General features: G+C 49.6%; 1 protein-coding gene across 5 annotated transcripts; it reads left to right on the top strand.

The window, feature by feature from the left end:
* The first annotated feature begins 405 nt into the window (after positions 1-405).
* Ampd2 (adenosine monophosphate deaminase 2) lies at positions 406-12,334 on the top strand. Of its 5 annotated transcripts, none has more exons than XM_076863092.1 (19): positions 406-537; positions 778-831; positions 5,762-5,892; positions 6,116-6,246; positions 6,577-6,645; positions 6,747-6,855; positions 7,177-7,363; positions 7,767-7,908; positions 8,002-8,091; positions 8,360-8,489; positions 8,669-8,863; positions 8,949-9,080; positions 9,233-9,396; positions 9,681-9,807; positions 9,902-10,065; positions 10,160-10,280; positions 10,608-10,781; positions 10,945-11,055; positions 11,188-12,334. In XM_076863092.1, exons 2-19 carry the CDS (start codon positions 822-824, stop codon positions 11,395-11,397), a joined length of 2,397 nt encoding a protein of 798 aa, XP_076719207.1. In that variant the 5' UTR covers positions 406-537; positions 778-821; the 3' UTR covers positions 11,398-12,334. The 5 variants fall into 5 exon arrangements, with proteins under 5 accessions (XP_076719207.1, XP_076719206.1, XP_076719210.1 ...); XM_076863091.1 differs by having other exon boundaries at positions 687-831; XM_076863093.1 differs by lacking the exons at positions 406-537; positions 778-831 and adding an exon at positions 1,726-1,831.
* The last annotated feature ends 10,879 nt before the right edge of the window (positions 12,335-23,213 follow it).

The following is a 23,213-nucleotide window of genomic DNA, read 5'->3' as shown; positions in this document are numbered from 1 at the left end:
AGGGCACACCCTGACTACCAATGCCTGCCAGAAAAAAAAATAATAATAATAGACGACCCAGGTGAGAATGCGAAGAATGCAGAAAGAGAACTTCTCAAAGTGAATCCCAGGACGAAATAACTTCATTGGGCCTTGCCTATGTGCCAGGCATTGTGCAGAGGGGCTTCACAACATTCCTCACAATAATCCCTGTGAGTGAGGTACATTCACCACCCCCAACCCATTTTACTGATGAGGAAGCTGACTCTTGTACTTGCCAAGACCGAGGGCCCGGCCGGGCCAAACGTGGCGTGGACGCCCACGTGGCGGCCGGGAAGAGGAAAAATAGCGGGGGCGGGGCCGCCGGGCGTGGACGGAGGGGGCGGGGCCACGGACCTGGCGGGGCCTACGGCTGCGGAGGCTGGCGCGGCGCCGGCGGGGTTTCGGTGGGGTAGCACCTGTTGCGTGACTCCCCCAAGGTCCAGCCGTGGGAGTCGGATCCCGAATGTCCAAGGAGTGTTGAAAGAAACCTAGACGAGTTCCGGGTACCGTTCTCTGGTGAGCACGTGGTCTGCCCGCCTCTTGAGTGCAGGACTGGGGGTCGGAACGCCGGGGTCTCAGAGGCCAGTCCGGCTGCCATCGTCGGCGGGGATCCGTTTCCAGCCAACTAGCAATTTTGAAAAACTGCCTTACTTCCCCCTTCTCAGTGCCAGGGTGGGGGCCCTTGGAGCAAGTTGGCTGAGTTTGGGCCCCATCCCCTCTCCTCTCCCTCACCATCCGGCCTTCCCTTCTGGGCAGACCCTCGTGGGAGACTCCCTGGTGCCCCGCGGGACTCTGCCAGCATGGCCTCAGGTAAGTGTATGCGCGTGTGTTGCGGGAGGGAGTCTGGGACAGAGAAGTGCTGTGGCTAGGGCGACAAGTGGGTGGGGGTCTCAGTGCATCACAGCCTACAGAACTCAGGGACGGCGACCATCTCCTTCTGGAAGGGCCTGGGGAAGCTGAGCCTGAATGTGCAAAGACTGAAGACCAGTCAAGAAGAGTTTGGGGTCTTTTCCCAGGATCCCAGACTTGCCCCTGCCTCTTGGCCTCCCTGCTTTCTTAGAAGGCCGTTTCTGCTGGACAGTGGAATTTTCCCAGGACAGGCCCCTCCCTTCTGGACTGGGATTCTCAGTTTTGCACTCTCCTCCCAGAGCTGGACTACCCCTGGAACTGGGGGTCGGGTGGGGAAGAAAAAGGGGAACTCTGTCCCAGAGGCACTGGTTTTTCTCCAGTACACTTGCGCTGCCCCTAGAGCAGTGTGCTCTGAGCTTGGAGGAGCTCAGGCTGGATTCCTGTTTATTATTATTATTTTTTTTTCTGCCAGGCTGGCTGGACCAGATAGCCTGGACTTTGGCCCATTTGCTTTAGAGTCTGGGCAAAGGATGAGGGTTCCTGAGCCGGGTTAGTGCAGAGCTGGGGGCTGGCCCTGACCCATCTTATTTTATCCACCGTAACACCCATCAGGCACAGCCACCATCAGTCACGTCACTGCGGGGACCGAGGAGGGAGGGGAGGAATAAGGGGCAGGGATGGAGGCCCCACTCCGCGAGGTTGCCTAGACAACATCGGCAATCGTGGCCAGGGCCTCTTCCGCCTGCGGGGTGCTGCTTCCTGCATCAGTCACTCCCGCTGGGGGCGGGGCGGAGGAAGGGGTTGGATGTGGCAAAGCCGGGGCCCAGCCGGTGCTGCTCAGACTCCTTCGTTGTCGCCTTGGCCCCAGCCATGGCATCATATTCATCTGGCCCCGGCAAGTCCAAGGCCAAATATCCCTTTAAGAAGCGGGCCAGCCTGCAGTCCGCAGCTGCAGTTCCAGGTGAGTGTGTGCTTGTTTCTGGCCTCAGGCAACTGGCTCTGCCCGAGCACCTTCTGCCCAGGTCACTGCCCCTCTCAGGAAGGGGCCCTTTTCCTGCATTCTTTCTGCAGTGGTGCCTCTTGATCTCGGTCCCAGAGATGTCTGGCTTGGGAGTTGGTGTGCAGAGAGAGACTGGGTGGGGATGACCGAGGTTTCTATGTCAGGGATGCTGTCCTCTGTAAGGAGGAGTGGGTGTGGGTGTGGGTGCAGCAAGAGGTGTGTGTGCACACGTGTCAGCGTGTGCAGATGCTAGGACTGCGTGTGAAGTGTGTGTGTGAATGGAGTGGGGGTGTGTGGGACTGACTGGTTTGTGGACTGGCCACCCTGATTGGTGCTTGTGTCTTTCCCAGGCAGACTCAGGCTGTACTCCTGTGGCTGGTCTATCTTTGCAGGACCCCCTCCCTGGGGTTCTGACATCTGGGCACATCCATTGCTGGCCAGCATTCCAGAGCTCCAGGCTTGACTCTCTCTGCCATCTGTTGTTTGCTTGTTCCTGTGTTGTGAGCCTCCTTAGGAGAGTGTTGCCCTTGGGGCAAACCTACGTGCTTTGTACTCTGCATCCTTTGGTTTGGTTCCCATTCTCTGGGCATCTTTGCACTGTTTGGAGCCTGTTGTGTGATACGGTTGTGCTCATCTCAGTGAGGGCTCAACCTCCTGGGTGAGTGCTTACTGAGGACAGGTTCCAGCAGGCAGGCAGGAACCTGCTGTCTGCTGCCTCTAGGCCTTGTGGCTAAGCAATGACCCCACTTTGATGACCAGGTCATACCAACCCTCCCAACCGCCCGCAGTTGTCCCTACCTATAGCCCAATTATAGGTATGGGGGTGGTACCAGGTGGCCAGAATCTTGGAGTTGGTGGAGTAGCCCTCTCTGGGTTTTGGTTGACTAACATGTGAGTGTAGGTGTGGATGTGATACTGTCGTCAGGAACCTCTGGCACAAGTCCCAGGAGGAGAGACAAGTAGGTGCTGTCTTCTAGGCCTGGCCTCAGAGATTGTCCTCTTCCAGTATTTTCTTGTGCTATTGAAGATGCCTGGTTTAAAGTTTGTAATGTCCTGAGGGTCTGTTTCTCTGTGCCATTCAGAAGGTATATGCCCTAGGCTAGCTCTGTATATGCTGCCTTTCTGTTGAACCAGGTGGTGGCCAGGTGGTGAGAGCATCTGATACTTGGGGCCCCAGCCTGCCAAGTCAGTGAGTGGGGGGTAATAGGTGGCTAGAATCTTGGAATTGGTGGAGTAGCCCTCTCTGATTTTGGTTGACTAACTTGTGAGTGTGGGTGTAGATGTGTGGCACTGTGGTCAGGAACCTCTGGCACAAGTCCCGGGAGAAGAGACCAGTAGGTGCTGTCTTCTAGGGCTGGCCTCAGAGAGCATGGAGGTTACTGCCTGTGTGTCACCTCCAGTGAACCCCAGGTGGCTCTCTGCAGTGGCCTGGCAGGCAGGGGTGGCTCTGCCTGCTGGAACCTGTCCTGCACACCCCAGCATTGCTGTGCAGTCCCCAGGTCACCCTGCTAGGAGAGAGGATAAGATTAGGACCTTTGACTCTACTCCTGCTGAACCAGCACAGACCAGCCCTGGAAGCCTATGGTCTACTCTTCTTGAGGGGTTAGAAGTGTTCTGGGACTTTACCTGGGGAGTAGTATATAGGCTTCAGGCTCTTGGGCAAGCAAAGACCTTACACCCTGAGGGTGGGGTAGATGCCCATCTTTTCTTCCTCTTCCTACTGTGCCCTCTTCCAGGTAAGACATGGTGTCATACCATCTCTGCCCCTGTCAAGTTTTGCTTTCTTCACTGTGCTTCTTTGCTCAACTGCCTTGGTCCTGGCCTAGGACTTTATAGAAAATGTGCAGAGCATTTTCTCTGTGAGCCCTGGGGCTGTGGCTAGGCAGTGCAGGGGCCCCTTCTCATTGTTTACAGCCTACATCCAGAGATAGAAGCCATGTCATATGTGAGTCCTTTAAATGCTAGTGCCCTTTCCCAAAGCTCTCCTCCTGGAGGGTTTGTCCTGATCCTGACAATTAGATGTAGAACAGGAGTTGGAGGTTTGGGGGCCATAAAGCCTCAGTATCTGGCTCTTACTTAGAGTGGGCCACTCTCCCAGCTGTTAGTCAGTTCTTCTTCCCACAGAGACCTTTTTTTTCCTCCTGAATGACCCCTTAGTCAGGGCTAAGAGGATAGTGGTGGGCAGAGGAAGCTGACCTGGGGTTGCTGGTTTCAGAGAGGAAGAGAGCTGCTGTCCCTTCTTTTCTTTCTTCCTACCCTTTGGCCAGCCAGCCCTTGCCTGCTTCTGTCCCCTAGGGCAGTGGTTTTAAGGAGGCTTAGCCCCTCCCTGCCAGCCTGCTCTGGCCATATCAGCCTGCCTTGCTTCTTCTCCCCCTTGGGAGCCCTGCTTCTGGCTGGGCCACCCCAGTCCTGTAGAGCTTAAGCCTCCTACAGTTCTAGACTTTGTCTTATCTCCCAAATCTGATGTTCCTTCCCTGGGTTTCTGGGCCCCCTGAGCTCCCTCAACCCTCTACTCTGGCCATCCAGGGTCTCCCCTGCTTGCAGCTGCACTTGGTACAGCCCGTGCCGGCCCCTGAGCTGTCCTGGGGGACTGGCTGCAGCTTCACTCGGCAAACAGGCGGGCAAGGGGCACAGGGCTGCTGGCTGGAGCAGCCTGAACTCTGCAGGTAGGGTTCAGGCAGAACCAAGGTGAGCAGGAGAGGTGGTCTTGGATCTGGGACAGTCACCTCTTTCTTCCCTTTGTCCAGCTTGGAATCAGACCTAGAGTACTGGGAAATGGGCACAGAAACCTTAAGGTATGCTACCTGGGCAGAGCCTTTAATCCCTCCCCAAGTCAGGATAGAGAGGAGAAAGAGGGTGCTGGAGGGGTACACCCTGCACAGCTGTCTGGGAGAGCCAAATTGTCTGTGAAGAGCTCCGTACTGGGGAGGCTGGGCTGCTGAGCCCAGGCAGGGTCCTTCCTGGTGGGCCGAGAGCTCAGTCAGTCTCATAAAGAAACAGCTCCAAGGTCCTTCAAGTCGTGTCCTTATGCACATGAAGAGTTTTGCTCTTACTGGAGAAAGACCCCTGGCCTTTGAGGCTCCCTTCCCAGGGCTCTCCACGGGGCCTCCGGCCCAGATCCTGGGGCCTCTGAGTGGCGCAGACTGTTTGTGGCAGCTTCCTTTGGAGGGGCAGCCAGCAGTGGGAGGGGCAGGTTGGGGCCAAGCCACATCTTGGCAGCCCTGGGGTCCTGGGGAGAGGGCAGGCCTCCAGGGAGAAGCCAGGGTTCCCTGCCAACCAGGCCTTTTCCTTCCCTGAGGACTGGTTCCCTAGGTCAGAGCTGAGTGCCTGCTGTGGCCTCCCCTGTGCCCTGTAGGTCTGGGATTGCAGGGGGCCTCTGGCCCCTCTGAGTAGAAGATCTGCTAGTCCAAGGGCCGGTCTGATCCTGGATCAGCTGCTCTGGAAGCTGTGGGCTAGAATCCTGGGTGTTGCCAGCCACCTGGTCCTTAATGAGTGCCTGCTGTATGTCTCTCTGTGTGTCTCTGTAGTGTATACACATGTACAGGTGTGTCTGCCTGTGGGGGATAACATGGTAGATTCTCATGACCCCAGGGAATGCGCCCTTATCTGGGCCTCAGGTGAATTGAATGAATCCACTTGTCTTGGGGCAGATGCAGGACCTCCACCCCTGAGCCTGGGATGGTGAGGGGTCCTTCCTTGTACTGGGCTGTGGGTGAGGTCCTTCAGGAGCCACTCACAGGCACCTTCCTCAGCCTCTGTGGAGGGACTTCCCACTGTCCAGGCCCTGGACTCCCTCAGGGACTGGCCTGGGACAGGCAGCAGCCCTTGGCTTCCAGGGCACCCAGGCCCTGCCCATCCCCACCCTTGACCCTGACATCACTGTCTCTGCAGAGGCTCGGGGTGGTCTGGGGGCCCCTCCGCTGCAGTCTGCCCGATCCCTGCCGGGCCCCGCCCCCTGCCTCAAGCACTTCCCGCTCGACCTGCGCACGTCTATGGATGGCAAATGCAAGGAGATTGCCGAGGTATAGCCTGGCACCCGCCTCCCCTCACCCCATGCCCCGCCTCTGTTCCCACACCCCTCTGTCTCAGCTGCCTCACCTCAAGCTTGGCTGTCCCTGATCCTCAGTCTCTCCCAGGAACCCCAGCTCCTGCTGCCCACACCCACGCCCAGTTTCTGCAGGGGAGGGCTGGGGCTGAGGGCCCAAAGGAGAGGCCCCCTGACCTGTGTTGCCTCCCTCCTGCCAGGAGCTGTTCAGCCGCTCGCTGGCTGAGAGTGAGCTCCGAAGCGCCCCATATGAGTTCCCTGAGGAGAGCCCCATTGAGCAGCTGGAGGAGCGGCGGCAGCGGCTGGAGCGGCAGATCAGCCAGGATGTCAAGTGAGCCTGGTGCAGAGCCTGCCCAGTGCCCCTCTGGCTTCTTTCTTGTTCCATCCTCCGTTTGGGATCTACCTGGAAGCACAGGCTTTGAGGCCAGGCTGTTAGGTTCTGGTTTTGTCTTCTGTCCACTGGGGTGGCCTGGAATATGCTGTTTAACTTCAGGGTCTGCTTTCTTACCTCCAAGGTCGGGTGAGCAAAGCATAGGGTCCTACAGTCTTGCCTGTGAGGATCACATGTGACAACCTCTGCATAGCACCTAGTGAAGTACTGGAGCCTGGGAGCCAGAGCCACCCTCCTGTTCTTCTGACCTCTTGTTCCTCTTGCCTCTAGGCTGGAGCCAGACATCCTGCTTCGGGCCAAGCAAGATTTCCTGAAGACGGACAGTGACTCAGACCTACAGTGAGCAGGGCAGGGGTGCACACACAGGGGAGGTGGAGCTGGGGCCTGGCTGCACGAAGTGGGCTCCAGCCCCTCCCTTGTATGCCTCCCCCCTCCTGTAGGCTTTATAAGGAACAAGGTGAAGGCCAGGGGGACAGGGGCCTGCGGGAGCGTGATGTTCTGGAGAGGGAATTTCAACGGGTCACCATTTCCGGAGAGGAGAAGTGTGGGGTGAGTGTGGGGCGGGGTTTTGGATTTCCATCTCTTTCTGTCATGTCCTAGGGACCTCCCAGGCTAAGGGATCTCCCAGCCTGGGGAGCTGAGGATAAGGCCTGCAGAAAGTGTTTCTCATTCCTAACAGCTGGAGGGACAGAGGGACTGGCTGGGAGCTCCCTGATATGCTGGGACCAGAGTGGGCTACCTGTTCCTGGGTCTAGGCCTGCAGGAGGTGTGGATGGTGTGAAGTCTGGGGAAAGCCACAGGGAAGAGGTACTTGTGAGTCTTGAGTCTAGGTCAGAGACTGAGGAAAGTGACTGCGTGTGTTACCCCCAGGTGCCATTCACAGACCTACTGGACGCAGCCAAGAGTGTGGTGCGGGCACTATTTATCCGGGAGAAGTACATGGCCCTGTCGCTGCAGAGCTTCTGCCCCACCACCCGCCGCTACTTGCAGCAGCTGGCAGAGAAGCCCCTGGAGACACGGACCTTTGAGCAGGGCCCCGACACCCCTGTGTCTGCTGGTGGGATTCTTATCCCTGACGTTCCCCAAGTGCCCTGGGCTTCTGCCTTGCCCATGTCTCCCCATACCCAGGATAATTTCAGCTTCTTGAACACCCAGAGGGTGGAAGTTGGAGCTGGAGCTGTACTCTAGGACCTTTTTTTAAAATATTTTTTTAGTTGTCAATGGATCTTATTTATTCATTCATTCATTCATTCGTTCATCCATTTATTTATTTATATGTGGTGCTGAGAATTGAACCAGTGCCTCACACATGCTAGGCAAGCACTCTACCACTGAGCCACCACCCCAGCCCTCCCTCTGGGACCTTTGATGGATGTCTCATTCCCTCTAGAGCCTCTGGGCTGGAGAGCAGCTGATCTGGAGGAACCCTGGTCCTAACTCCACCATTTCCACCCTTACAGATGCCCCAGTGCACCCCCCTGCTCTGGAACAGCACCCATACGAGCATTGTGAGCCAAGCACCATGCCTGGGGACCTGGGCTTGGGTCTGCGTATGGTGCGTGGCGTGGTGCATGTCTATACTCGCAGGGATCCTGATGAGCAGTAAGATGGGTGTGGTGTGTGCTAGGGGCTGGGGGAGATGACATCTGGGAGGTGCATGGCTTCCTTTCCTTACCCAAGCTTCCCCACTTGCAGTTGCTCTGAGGTGGAGCTTCCATACCCAGACCTACAGGAATTTGTGGCTGATGTCAATGTGCTGATGGCTCTGATTATCAATGGCCCCATGTGAGTTCTTTTTGGTCACTCTGCTTGCTTCCTAGCCCAGATTCTCCAGCCCTAGCACTGCCCTGTTCTGTCCCATATCTGTTACTTGGGCTCTGGTCTCCCCACCCCACCCCAGTCACCCAGTCCTTGACCTTCCCTCAGTCTGCAGCCCTCTTGGCCGCCTCTGTCCTGGACCCTCCTGCCTCTTCTTGTCCTCTGCTGCCTGGGCTCTACCCAGGTTCCTCCCTCAGGGCCTGAGTCCCTGCCTTGCTGCCTTCCTACTGCCCAGAAAATCATTCTGCTATCGCCGACTGCAGTACCTGAGCTCCAAGTTCCAGATGCATGTTCTGCTTAACGAAATGAAGGAACTGGCTGCTCAGAAGAAAGTGCCACACCGAGACTTCTACAACATCCGCAAGGTGGGTCTTCACCTGTGGCCCTCTTTGTGTCCTGACTCTGCACCTCTGCCTGGCCTCCCTATCCAGGGCCTGGGATCCCTACTCAGCATCCAATATGGGGAGCCCTCTCCCATCTCACTGCGCTGGCCCTAGACCCTCTGGGCATTTGGTAGGCTCAGCAGTGCCCTGTTCCACTCTAGGTGGACACACACATCCATGCCTCGTCCTGCATGAACCAGAAACATCTGCTGCGCTTCATCAAGCGGGCAATGAAGCGGCACCTGGAAGAGATTGTGCATGTGGAGCAGGGCCGTGAGCAGACTCTGCGGGAAGTCTTCGAGAGCATGAATCTCACTGCCTATGACCTGAGTGTGGACACACTTGACGTGCACGCGGTCTGTCCCCATGCATGAGCTGGAGGGTTGGGTTAGTGCAGTAAGTGAGGGTCAGGGGTGACCTGGGCCTGCCCATCTCCTCCAGGATAGAAACACCTTCCACCGCTTTGACAAGTTCAATGCCAAATACAACCCTATTGGGGAGTCTGTCCTCCGAGAGATCTTCATCAAGACCGACAACAGGGTTTCTGGGAAGTACTTTGCTCACATCATCAAGGTATGGAAGCAGCCTAATCTACTGAGCTGCAAGCTTGGGTATAGGTGGGGTGAGGGGACAAGGGACTTAAGAGGTCTGACTGAACATACGTGGCAGGTGTGCAGAGGGCGGGAGAGGAGCCTAGGTGTGGCAGCTATTCTGCACATGTCTAGGAGGTGATGTCCGACCTGGAGGAAAGCAAATACCAGAATGCAGAGTTGCGGCTATCCATTTACGGGCGCTCGAGGGATGAGTGGGACAAGTTGGCACGCTGGGCCGTGACTCACCGAGTGCATTCTCCTAATGTGCGCTGGCTCGTGCAGGTGCCCCGCCTCTTGTGAGTGTCCCTTGAAATGGGAGGAAATACCAGGGCTGTATTTAAGGGGGCCAGTCCTGCCGCCTGTCCTCCTGGGACTAGGAACCTCTCCTTGCCCAGCTGAGCCCTCCAAGTACAAGGAGAGGCCTCCCCAGCCCAACCACAGTCTATCCAACCTGACCACCCTGGCATCCCCACTTTCCCAGTGTAGTTCACACATGCTTCTGTGTTCTTGGGCCAGCTCTGACCCTTACCTTCTTTCTGGGTTAATTCCTATTGGCTCTGACCGATTGTCTCACCTACAGTGACGTGTACCGCACCAAGGGCCAGCTGGCCAACTTCCAGGAGATGCTGGAGAACATCTTCTTGCCATTGTTTGAGGCTACTGTGCACCCTGCCAGCCACCCGGAGCTGCACCTTTTTCTGGAGCATGTGAGGGAAGGGTGGCAGGGGCTGGGTGTGAGCAGGACAGCCAGGCTCAGGCCCAGCCACCAGCTTTGGGATTGACCACGAATTCCTATACCAGGTGGATGGTTTTGACAGCGTGGATGATGAATCCAAGCCTGAGAACCATGTCTTCAACCTGGAGAGCCCCCTCCCTGAGGCTTGGGTGGAGGAAGACAACCCACCCTATGCATACTACCTGTACTACACCTTCGCCAACATGGCCATGTTGAACCACCTGCGCAGGTACCTGTGCCACCCAGTGCTGATCCTCTGCTAGCAGTCACGTTGTGTGCCGAGGTGGGGCTGTGGAGCTGACCCTGTCTTCATGCCCCCCCAGGCAGAGGGGTTTCCACACGTTCGTGCTGAGGCCACACTGTGGGGAGGCTGGGCCCATCCACCACCTGGTATCAGCCTTCATGCTGGCGGAAAACATCTCCCATGGGCTGCTTCTACGCAAGGTCAGGGTCTACACCCCAGCTCCCCTCACAGTTGTTTACCTTCCTTTGAACCTTTGGACTCTTTCAGCAACTGATCCTCCTCACCCTGACCCACAATCGGATTCCTCCTTCCCACTGTAACTAATGTTCTCTACCCTAGACTAGGCCCTTCCAGGCTAGGCCCCTACTTGGGTTCTGGCTATAACTTGAATTCTCAAATCAGGTCTAACCTGGACCCATCCTCCAACATGCACTACCCTGTGGTTCAGACCCTCCCATCCCCCAACCAGCATTCTCTTCTCTGCTTCAAGCCATCTAACAGGTCCTCCCTCTTTTGTGTCTGCCCAGGCCCCAGTCCTGCAGTACCTGTATTACCTGGCCCAGATTGGTATTGCTATGTCCCCACTCAGCAACAATAGCCTCTTCCTCAGCTACCATCGGAACCCGCTACCTGAGTACCTGTCCCGTGGACTCATGGTCTCGCTTTCTACTGATGATCCTCTACAGTTTCACTTCACCAAGGTCAGAGACCAGCAGGCAATTTGGGACACTAGGTTATCTGGGTTGGTACTGCCTCCTGCTGGGGACATGCTACAGCCTAAGTGGAAGTTCTACAGGATAGGGTGGGAGCAGGGAGGGGCTGCAGGGCCAGGTGCACCTATCTGAGGGATCCTGGCCTATGCAGGAGCCACTGATGGAGGAATACAGCATTGCCACCCAAGTGTGGAAGCTGAGCTCCTGTGACATGTGTGAGCTGGCCCGCAACAGTGTGCTCATGAGTGGATTCTCACACAAGGTACTAATACCTGCCTACCTGGGCCTTGACTCTGCCTTTCTCTTCCCTTCCTCCACATTTGGGGTCCTGACCTTGTCCCTGGGATGATTGGGAGTAGGCTGCAGCCCTGCCCATTACTCACATGTCCTGCAGGTAAAGAGCCACTGGCTGGGACCCAACTATACCAAGGAGGGCCCTGAGGGCAATGACATCCGCCGCACCAATGTGCCAGACATACGTGTGGGCTACCGCCATGAGACTCTGTGCCAGGAGCTGGCACTTATCACACAGGCCGTCCAGAGTGAGATGCTGGAGACCATCCCGGAGGAGGCGGGTGTTGCCACAAGCCCGGGGCCTCAGTGAGCCTGGCCCTTGTGGTGCCCACCCCATGTCAGCACCTTGACCATGTGTTGTTTTCAGACCCCTCCCATCCTGTTGTACTCTGCATGTCTCCATCCTTCTTTGTTTCTGTTCTGCATGTCTCTGACCATGTGCTGTCCCTGGGCCACCTCAGTGAACGTGATGCTCAGGAATTTGCTTTACTGTTGTTTGACTCAGGTGGCACCCGATGGCCAAGATTTAAGGGCTGGCCCCACTGGTGGCCCTGTCCTAGGATCCTCAGAAACCTGGCTGTCCTTTGGGTACCTCTGAGTGTCCACAGGGACTTGGAAGGGTTGTCCCCTTTAGCTAACCAAGGTTGAACCAATCAACCAAGGCAAAAGGAGCTGGCCCCTTTTGCCCCTGGGGGCCTGCCTGGGCAAATCCGAGCTTTGGCTAGAGTTGAAGTTTAGTCCCCTGTCCTGTTATGTGACTGAGGGGCCATTGAGAGGGCCCTGTACACTCTGCTGCAGGCACAGGTTCCTGAGGCCCTGTGGAACTCCAGCAGCCATGTCCTGGGCAGAGCTGGGCTTGAGCTCGCTCAGAGCCTGGACTGCCTGGCCTGAGGTGATGGACTTGGGCCTTGGAGGTGCTGGACCATTGCCTCTGCCAAGTCACTGCCCAGCAGCCTTTTCCATTTTTTCCCTGGTCCATGTGCTTCTCTGGTGTTAGCTTCCTATGCCTCTGTGGGAGGGGGCAACTGCCCTGTGCTGTGTCTGGGGCCACTGCAACTGGAGGGTGCTGGATCTGCCACTAGCCCTGTGGAGTATCCATTTTGTAATCCCCAGATCTTTGACCAGCCCAGGATCCCAGCTGGCCCCCTATGTTGTGTTCTGGACCGAGGCCTTTGCTGTGAAAAGCAGTTTTCATATGACCCATCTTTCCTAGTGCATGAGAAATAAAGGTTATTTAAGTAACAAGGCAGGAGGAGTCTCTGTTGGGAGAGGGAGAGCTGTTGGGGGTGCTGTGGTCGGGTGCCAGGGACATTCTGAATGGAGGACCAGCACATTCTGATGGGAGCGGCTTGTATACTTGGACATGGACAGAGGGAGCTATAGGACAGAAGAAATGCCCAGTGGGCCTTCATCCAACTTGCCTCCTCTGAGTCTGGCCCCAGGTCTGGGGCACATTCGTGTCACACCAGTTTGAAAGATGATGGCCCTTCCTACCTTTTATTTCATGTGCATTTGCAGCCCGGTTGATGTGAGCATACACCCTTACAAGCCACCTGAGACCAGGACTTCTGAGACATCAGGATCTGGGGAGCTTGTTTAAAATGCCCTTTCTAGGTCCCACCTTTAGAGATCCTGATTCAGAGGTGGAAGTTGTGGTGCAGATACCAGCAATGCTTTGATTCAAGGCTTCAAACCCAGCCTTAAGCAATTCTACTTGTGTCTTGCACCGACTGCACTGTTTTCAGAGCACCTCCTTGGCGTGGAGGCTGCTAGAGCCTTTTGCCTGTATGAGGAAGGGAATTGTAATGTGCCCTGGGCTGTGCAGGGCCCTGGGTGGGCAACAGGGAGGCCTGTCATGGTTGCTGCTTCTCAGGGAAGGAACTGGGGGCTGGCTGCCTCAGAAACAATCAGCCCTAAAATAGCTCGAGGCTATAATTGAGGGTCTGGATGCTGGAGGCTGTGGGCCACTCCTCCCCTCTGTCAGTAGTTATGCCCCTGATGGCCTCTCTTGGCAGGTGATGAGTGCTTCTGCACCTGGCCCCAGCCTCCCCAGCAGGTGCCCTGGGCACCCTGGGCAGAGCTCTCCTGATCCTCCTGCCTCCCAAAGGCTGCCAGCCAGGCCTCTGGTGAGGATCCAGGGCCCCTGTATACAGAGGCATCTGTTGCCGATTCTTTCTAGGCACTTGAATACTAAATGTTGGCTCTGGGGAATAAATGGGAGGCTCTACAACTCTGACTGGTTTCTAGCTGGAGAAACAGGCTCAGGAGGTGAAAATGGCCAGTGGTAGAACCTAAACTGGAGCTTGGGGATTAGGGCTCTCTTCCACCCCACCCTGGGCCTTACCTACCTCCCAAACAATACTTTTCAAGGGTAATGGGACCGACTTTTTCAAGGATATATTTAATATAAATAACCTGTATCTTAGCTTTGTAAAACAGGCAAGCAGGATTAAAAGGGAGGGTGTGTGTGTGTGTGTGTTTTGGTATTGAGGATTGAACCCAGGATATTGTGCATCCTAAGCAAGTGCTCTATCACTAAACTGTATCCTCAACACTTCTAAATTTTAATTTTGAGACAGGGGGTCTTGCTCAGTTGCCTGGGCTAGCCTCTAACTTGAGATCCTCCTGCCTCAGCCTCCTGAATAGCTGGGATTACAGGTGTGCACCACTGTGGCCAACCCAGAAGAGCTTTCTACATTAGGACTAGGACTAGGACTTATTCTAGAACTTTTTGAAGTTCTTTTTTTTTTTGGAGAGAGAGAGAGAGAGAGAGAATATTTTTTAGTTTTTGGCGGACACAACATCTTTGTTTGTATGTGGTGCTGAGGATCGAACCCAGGCTGCACGCATGCCAGGCGAGCGCTCTACCGCTTGAGCCACATCCCCAGCCCCAATATTTATTTTTTAGTTTTCAGCGGACACAACATCTTTGTTTGTATGTGGTGCTAAGGATCGCACCCGGGCCGCACGCATGCCAGGCAAGCGCGCTACCGCTTAAGCCACATCCCGAGCCCCCTTTTTGAAGTTCTTAAAGGCCAGGACTTCCTGTCCCCTGCCAACATTTAGGACTTTTCCACCAGTGAGAACTCCCTATTTACTTATCATTGAATTTGTCATTTAAATCAATCCTTTGATCCCCTTTCTTGTCCCTTGTTGTTGTCAGTGTGTGCTCAGGGCTAGCCTTAAGAATATTACAAAATTCAAAGAGTTTCTTAGCAACCTCTCCATAATTTTTTTTCTTTCTTTCTTTTAATGTTTTTTGGTTGTCAATGGACTTATATTTATTTCTATGTGGTGCTGAGAATTGAACCCAGTGCCTCACATGTGCTAGGCAAGCGCTCTATCACTGAGACACAACCCTAGCCCTCCAATTTTTTTCTTTTTAAAATCATTATTAAAACATTGTATAAATCAATGGGTTTCACCGTGACCTTTTCTTACATCCATGTTTTATATCATCACATCTACTTTCCCTTCTGCTCTCTCTTCACCCCCACTCCATCCTCTTCCTCTGAAAGTCCTTCTTTTGCCTTCAGGTTATCTTGTTTACTTTCTTAGTTTTCACCTATGAGATGTAATATGTGATGCTTGCCTTTGAGTTTGGCTTTTTGCTTTACATGATGTCCTCCAGTTTTATCCATTTACCTGCAAATGACATGGTTTCATTCTTCTTTATGGGTGAATAATGCTTTGTTCTGTATATACACCATGTTTTCTTTTTAAAAAAATTTTAGTTATAGATAGACACATTACCTTTAATTAATTAATTAATTGATTGATTTTTATGTGGTGCTGAGGATCAAACCCAGTGCCTCACATGTGCTAGGCAAGAGGATCAAACCCAGTGCCTCACTTGTGCTAGGCAAGAGCTCTACCACTTAGCCACAACCCCAGCCCTACACCATATTTATCCATTTATCTGTTGACAGATACCTAGACTAATTCTAGGTACCTGTCAACAGATACCTAGAATCAGTCTTGATTGTTCTGGATAGTGCCACAGTATACATGGGTTTGCAGCTAGTCTCTTTTGTATGCTGACTTCATTTTCTTCAGGTATCTAACCAGGAGTGGGATAGCTAGATTTTGTGATAGTTCTATTTTTGGTTTTTTGGGAATCTTCATACTGTTTTTCATAATGACTATACTATTTACATTCCCATCAAAAGTGTATAAGGGTTCCTTTTTTCCACAGCCTTGTTCAAATTTATTGTTATTATTTTTTTCTATTAGCCATTCTGACTGGGGTGAGATGGACTCTCAAAGAAATTTTGATTGTCGTTCCTTGATGGCTAAAGATAGTAAGCACTTTATCATATCATTAGCCATTTGTATTTCTTTTGATAAATGTCTACTGAGATTATTTGCCCATTTTTCATTTTGATTACTTATTCTTTGGTCAGTAAGTTTTTTGAGTTCTTTATGTATCTAGATATTTAACCCTGTGTCAGATGAATGGCTGGCAAAGAGAATCTCCCATTGTGCAGGTTGTCTCTCAACTCTGCTGATTATTTCCTGTGTTGTGCTTTTTAATTTGATGTAATCCCATTTGTCAGTTCTTGTTTTTGTTTCCTGGTCTATTGGAGTCTATTCAGCCAGCTTAGAGTGTTTCCTCTATGTTTTCTTCTAGTACTTTCAGTGTTTCAGGTCTTATGTTTCAGTCTCTGTTTTATTTTGAGTGGATTTTTGTATGGGGTAAGAGATAGGAGTCTATTTTCAATATTGTACATATAGCACTTCTTGTTTAGGAGGCTGCTGTTTCTCCCATTTATGTTTTAGCTCTTTTTTTGAACAATCAGTTGTCTGTAGCTGCATGAGTTTATTTCTATGTCCTCTCTTTGGTTCCATTGATCTGCATGCCTATTTTTTATGCCAATCCCATGCTGTTTTGATTACTGTGGCTCTGTGGTGTGTTTTGACACTGGGTATTTTGATGTCCCAGCATTGCTCTTTTTGGTCAGGATTGCTTTGGTTATTTGGAGTCCTTTGTGTTTTAATTTTAGAATTTTTTCCCTAGTTCTGTGAAGAACATCATGGGTATTTTGATGGGGACTATATTGAATCCATAGATCACTTTGGGTAGTATCACTGTTTTGACAATATTAATTCTCTCAATCCAAAAATATGGGAAGTCTCTTCATCTTCTAGTGTCTTCTTCAGCTTCTTTCTTCAGTGTTTTGTAATTATCACTGTGTGATTTTTATCTTCTTGGGTTTATTCCTAAATATATAAATTTTTGAGGCTATTGAGAATGACATTGATTTCCTGATTTCTTTCTCAGTTCACCATTGGTGTATAGAACAATCTCCTGATTTTTATATGTTGATTTTTGTATCCTTCTATTTTGCTGAATTTGTTTATCAATTCTCAGAGTCTTTTAGGGGAATCTTTAGGGTTTTCTAAGTATAGAATCATACCAGCAAACAGGGATAATCTGACTTCTTCCTTTCCTTTTGTATCCCTTTTCTTTCTTTCTCTTGTTTGATTGTTCTGGCTAAAATTTCTAGTACTATATTGAATAAGAATGGTGAGAGTGGATACCTTGTATTGTTCCTGTTCTTAGAGAAAATGCTTTCAGGGGGCTGGGGATGTGGCTCAAGCGGTAGCGCGCTCGCCTGGCATGGGTACAGCCTGGGTTCGATCCTCAGCACCACATACAAACAAAGATGTTGTGTCTGCCAAAAACTAAAATGTAAATAAAATATTTAAAAAAAAAGAAAATGCTTTCAGTTTTTCTTCATTCAGTATGATGTTGGCTATGGATTTATCATATATAGCCTTTATTATGTTGAGGTACAAGCCTTCTATACCTTATTTATTCAGGACTTCAAATATGAATGGATGTTCAATTTTATCAAAGGCTCTTTCTGCATCTACTGATATGATCATGTGATTTTTATCCTTAATTCTATCTGTGCACTGTATTATGTTTATTGATTTGTGCATATCGAGCCATACTTACATCCATGGAATGAAACCAACTTGATCATGGTGTGTGATCTCTTTAGTGTGCAATTGGATTTGATTTGCAAGTACTTTGTTAATCAGGGATATTGGCCTATAATTTCCTTTTTCTGTTGTATCATCAAGTTTCGGAAGCAGGATAATATTGGCTTTATAGAATGAAAAAAGTTTATAAAATGAAAAAAGGAAAGTTTTCCTCTCTTTATATTTTATAGAATATTTTGAGAGGCATTTGTGTTAATTCTTTTTAAGAATCTGGTAAAATTCAGCAGTGGATGCATCCAGACCTGGGCTTTTCTTTGTTGAGAGACTTTTTTGTGTTTTTTGTTATTGTTTTTGGCATTTGTTATTGAACTCAGGGGCACTTTACCACTGAACATCTCCAGCCACCCCCGCTGCCCCCCCCTTTTTTGGGGGGGTACCAGGGATTGAACCCAGGGGCACTTGATCACTGATTTGTATTTTATCTAGAGGCAGGGTCTCACTGATTTGCTTAGTACCTTGCTTTTGGTTGGCTTTGATCTCATGATCCTCCTGCCTCAGCCTCTGGAGCTGCTGGGATTACAGGTGTGTGCCACCGTGTCCAGCCCCATCCCTTTTTATTTTTTGAGACAGGATCTCTCTACATTGTTGAGATTGGCTTCTAACTTGTGATCCTTCTGCCTCAGCTTCCCAAGAGCCAGGGATTACAGGCGTGTGCCCTTTTCATGATAGGAGAGTTATTACTGCTTCAATCTTAGGAGAGTTATTACTGCTTAAATCTTATTACTTGGGATTTGTCTATTTAAGTTTTTTATACTTTCTTGTTTCGATTTTGGCAGGTCATATGTATCCAGAAATTTGTCCATTTCTTGTAGAGTTTCCAATTAATTCACGTATAGTTTTCCAATGAGCCTTTGAATTCCAGTGGTATCTGTTAATATATCCTTTTTCATATCTAATTTACTCATTTGGGTCTTTTTTTTTTTGATTAATTTGCTAAAGGTTTGTAAATTTTATCTTTTCAAAGAACTGTGTTTTCTTTCATCAATCCTTTGCATTATTCTCTTAGTTTCTATTTCATTTATTTCTGCTCTGATCTTTATTATTTCTTTCCCTCAACTGATTTTGTTTGGTTTGTTATTGTTTTTCTAAGAACTTGAGATGCATCATTAGATTACTTGAGTTTTTTTTTTTTTAATGCAGGTACTCATTGCTATAAACTTCCATATACAATATTTTTTTAACAACTTGTTTCTGGTTTTCAATTTCTAGAATTTTTTCTTTTAAACATATATCAAAAGCAAATAATCTTAAAACAGCAAAAAAATCTAAAAAGAAAATCAGTTTCTTAAATAACTTGGAAAATATAGAGAAATGGGAATAAGAAAAAAAACCCTACTCATACTCTGCCAGTTTCACTAAATATTTGCTAATTCCCTGTGTGCCTGAGGTATATGTATATATTTAATACATTTTAAATATTAACATCTTCCTTTTGGTTCTTTTTTCAAGTGGCATTTTTTAATTGAGATTATATATAATATATATAATATTATATATATTATATATATAACATATATATATGTATGTATATATAATCTTACACTTAAAAATTTATTTTAACATGCCTTTCTACATTTCACTAAAATACTACATAAATAGGAGTGGAATTACTGTGCCTGCTTTACTGTCATTTACCATGATGACTTTTCTCTGTTAAGAATAATTGAGCTAACATTGTGGCTACCATTGTGTACTCTGGAGCCAGAATTTGTGGGCTTGAATTCTGGCTTTACCCCTCTCTGGCTGTGTGACCTTAGGCAAGTTAGTTCCTTCTCTGTACTCAGATCTTTACCCATTGGATGGGGATAATAATAGTGATTTCCTCATGGGTCAACAAGATTCATTCAGTCACTGAATGAAGTTGTAAGTAAGTACTTAATAAGTGTTAGCTATTGTCTTTGCATAAGGCCTTAGAGATTATTCCCCTAGACTAGATGTCCATGAGGGAAGTTACCAGGTAATTATAATTATTATTCGGTACTAATAATGATTATTATTACTGTTATTGGTACTGGTGATTGAACTCACAGGGACTGAGCTACATGCCCAGTCCTTTATTTTTAAATATTTATTTATTTTGACACAGGGCCTCTAAATTGCTGAGGCTGGTCTTGAACTTACCGTTCTCCTGACTCAGCCACCCGATTTGCTGGAATTACTGACTTGCATCTTCAGCTGCTATTATCTTTTATTTTTATTTGATTAGATTTACAGCTTTTGATGGAAATCAAAGCCCTTCCCTCTTATATCTTGCGCGGAGCTCCTACAGTCCCCTCCTCCTTCCCTCTCTTCGGGTTCCACCACGCCCCTCCTGGTGACCTGCCTGGTTGGTGTGTGGCGCTCGCTGCTCTGTGCTCTGGGGCCCGGGACTCCGTCTCTTAAGCGCGAAGGGGAGGTGGGGAGGGGAATGACAGTGGCAGCAGAGGGATTTTAAAATTTGCTCTAGATTTAAAGGCCCCAAACAGATAGCAATAAAACGGGTACAAGAACCTGCCTCTTTCCAGTTCTAGGGCTGGCCCTGAATGAAGGCTACACGGGGCGCTGTCAGGTCTCCAGGGCCATTGGCTAGACCCCTGGCTTGCCTCCCTAGCGCCCCCTCCTGGTGTAGGTGGGGAACTGCTTAGGATGACGTCCAAAGCCTCCATCAGAACATTTCCCAGGCCACAGCACTGCTTCATTCGTAAATTTTACTCATAGGAAATCCCAATAAAGCTTTAAGAATTAAATCACATCTAACCCAGTGCTTGACAAACCACTTTCGTTTTCAAAACGAGAGTAAAGTTGCAAGGTGGGATGCCCTGGTCAATCTGCAGTGGGTGGTCTACCCTGCCTGGGTGTCTGGAGTTGGGATGACCCAAGAGCACTTGCTCTGTGCCAAACCTGTCCTTTGCAGGGGGCAGAAAGGACTTTGGAATGCCCCCAAATGTGGGAGAGTCCAAAAATAAACTTTGGGTTTGCAAAATATGAAAAAAAGCAAAGTCAAAATTGACAAATGTTAATAGAAGGCCTGCAGAAAACAGCATGTCAACTTTCATATTTGTTCAGTTTAGTATTCATACAAGTGTCATTATATTTGAAAACAATTTGTAAACTGAATTTTTGGCAGAAGCTCCTGAATACACAGGATGATTGAAGAGGAATCATAGCCAGTAGTAAATTAAATGAGTTACTCATAGTCAAGTAATTTTAAAGGCAAGTTTATAAGAACCCTTTTAAATTTAAAGCAAAGAAAAGTTGCACTGAATGAGGGACATGGGTGCATTTGGATGTTTGTTACTATGAGACTGGGATCCCCAAGAATCAGACTCAGGGTCTGTAAAGGTCTTAAAATGGCCCAGCCCTGCAGTCCTGCTCTGGGCTAGGAGGATCAGCTCAGCTTCTGGTCCAGGCCTACCCCATCCCTTCCTGGGTTTGCAGGGATAGATGCAAAGAGGAGTGAGTATCAACCCATTCTCAGCCTGTGTTCCCAACAAACAGGTATGATTCTAGTGGGATAAAATACCAGTGCACATGCTGGCACCGGGTGAGCTAAGTGCTATGATGGGGTACCCAGCACCCTGACAGAGCAGGTTCCTTCCCAGGAGGTGTGAGCTGCCTGGGAAAATAAAAAAGTCTGAAATAATCAGTGAGAAATAAGACAAAGTCAAAGATTATATTTAAAAAGTTAAGTGCTTGATGGGTCTTCCAGTCCGGATAGGAACTGGAACTGAACAACTGAAAAAGGCCCCGATTCTTTATTTAAAGGGGAGAACATCAAAGGCAGGGATAAGGTTTTAGTAGGAGGAGTTTTGTTTAGGTGCTTACTTCGCAGTGTGGTGGGAGTCTTGCTGTAAACAGGTTGATTGGCCTTTGGCAAGCTACATCTGTATCCGGAAGGCTGTTTGGCTTTAGTGGGTTACTCCTCTACGGACCTGTGTTTGAACTTGAGCGGTGAACTAGAACAGGTTGCCCACGTGAATTGGGTTTTCTTGCACCAGTGGGTTCTCCCTGGGAGTTACCAAAACTGGGCTTCCCTGCCTAATGGCTCAAACATTGCTCAGTTCACACACAGCTCCTAGATGGCTTCCCACAAAGTGCAAAGGCATCTAATATACCTGAGGACTCTCCTTGACAGCTATCATCAAGAGCAAATGGAGGGAGGTGAAGTTGGAGTGATTCCCTCTCCTAAAAAGAGAAAATCAAGGTTCAGAGAGGCTACATAATTTATCCAAGGTGACTCATCTAGTCAGTAGCAGGAGGTGGGAATTTGACCCCCACAACAATCTGCAAAATCTTTGTTGCCCCCCATGACCCTTGAGGCATGTATGATTGGGGGTATCTCTGTTGGGGTGGAATGATCAGGGAAGGGGCAGTGTCTGGCTCTGGTGAGCAAATGGAGGGAGGCGAGGCTGGAGACCGGAAGGTCATGAAGGACAATCCTGCCACATCCTGAATGTGAGTGATGAGGACTTGGTGGCTGTGGGGGTGAAGAGCAGGGGGTGGCAGAACTAGCCATAGTGTTGTGATTGGCTGGCACAGCTGATAAAAGGTTGAGAAGGCGAATCCTGCCACCTGACATTCCACACACTGCCTGGGAGGTAGGAGTTTGGGATGCCTGGGTTAAAAATCACCATTTAATGATACAATTGTCACTTATTAACATGAACTCTTGGGCAAATTATATGAACTCTGAGCTTTTGTTCTCTTATCTGTATAAGAGAACAAAATTAGGGTGTGTTTGTCAGCTTTGTGACGTTGCAGAAAAATTACCTGAGATAATCAACTTTTTTGACTCACAGTTCATGATCACTCACAGTTCAACTTAGCCCTGTTGCTTTGGGCCTGTGGTGACAAGCCCATCAGAGTAGAAGCATATGACAAAGGATGCCTGCTCACCTCCTGGTGGCCAAGAAACAAAGAGGAAGTGTCCAGGGTCTCAATAGGTCCTTCAAGGGCACACCCCCAATGACCTCACTTCCTTTCCCTAGGCCCCACCTCTTAAAGGTTCCATCACCTTCCAATAGTGCAGTGGGTTGGAGACCAAGCTTTAAACACATAGGCTTTTGGGGAACATTCTAGATCCAAACTATACCACAGGCCCATTTCAGTGGTTTATAGTGGAAATTACATATCATGTATAAAGCTGAGCTCGGATAATTTTGGACTTGTGGCAGAGTCTCCATTGGGGAGCTGGAGAAGTGTGGGTTAATTCTTTTGGGGAGAAAAATCACAATAATAGCATGTTTCTTTTGTGCTTCCTGATTTTGCACTCTTCATTTTCACTAGCACCTATGGGTTCAGCAGGAGAGTGATTATTCCTATCAGCAGCCTCAGATCCTTTTGGAGCAAGGTGGGATCAATGCTGTACAAACAGGGTATGATGGCATGGACTACCAGAGAGGCCCGAGACCTGGCCTGGCCACTCGGCTAGGAGGTGAGCTTGGGTCACACTCAGCATTGAACTCCTGGCCTAGTGCTCTCATTTTTAAGCTTGCTTTGGGACCTGCTGAAGAATTAGGGCCCTCATCGCATGGAGAGGTGGCTAGTTCTAGATGTATGTGAAGCTGGGGTTGTGGGGTGTGCAGAGAGGAGCAGGAATGAAGTAAGACTTTCGAAGGCATATACCCATATATCTCTTTAACTCCCTGCAAGCCCTTCAGCTCTCAGCTCATCCCTGCCTTGGGCTCAAGCACCTTCTGGGAAAACCCCCACCAGCTCTGGTCTTCAGACTCCAACTGAATGGCTGTAGAGTCTCAGGTACTCTATCCTCCTCTCAGTTCCTTCTCTTCCAGCCCCCATCAGCTAACTTCCTACTTATCAAGTTCCTTTCCCAGAATAATTTTCCTTTAAAAATTCTCACAACACATTGTACAGTACTGTTACATTTAAAAAAAATTTTTTTAGTTGTAGATGGACACAATGCCTTTATTTTATTTATTTTTTTATGTGATGCTGAGGATTGAACCCAGTGCCTCACACATGATGGGCAAGTACTCTACACTGAGCTGCAACCCCAGCCCCTATAGTACTATTATTATTATTATCCACTTTTCAAGATGGGTAATCCTAATGTACAAACAAATTAAATAATGGCCCAGTCACTCAGCTGATACAAAGTAAAGTCAGAATTCAAACTCA

The sequence above is a fragment of the Callospermophilus lateralis genome, chromosome 7, assembly GCF_048772815.1.
Source record: "Callospermophilus lateralis isolate mCalLat2 chromosome 7, mCalLat2.hap1, whole genome shotgun sequence".
Taxonomy (NCBI): Eukaryota; Metazoa; Chordata; class Mammalia; order Rodentia; family Sciuridae; genus Callospermophilus; species Callospermophilus lateralis.
Note: the sequence above shows the minus strand (reverse complement) of the source record. Positions and strands in the feature narration are given on the sequence as shown.

Bases quoted from the DNA above. Each gene is read 5' to 3' on its own strand.
- Ampd2 (XM_076863093.1), top strand. From the start codon at position 1,741: ATGGCATCATATTCATCTGGCCCCGGCAAGTCCAAGGCCAAATATCCC. The intron at 5,893-6,115 runs GTATAGCCTGGC...CCCTCCTGCCAG, and splicing joins AATGCAAGGAGATTGCCGAG to GAGCTGTTCAGCCGCTCGCT. The intron at 6,646-6,746 runs GTGAGCAGGGCA...CCCCTCCTGTAG, and splicing joins GACAGTGACTCAGACCTACA to GCTTTATAAGGAACAAGGTG.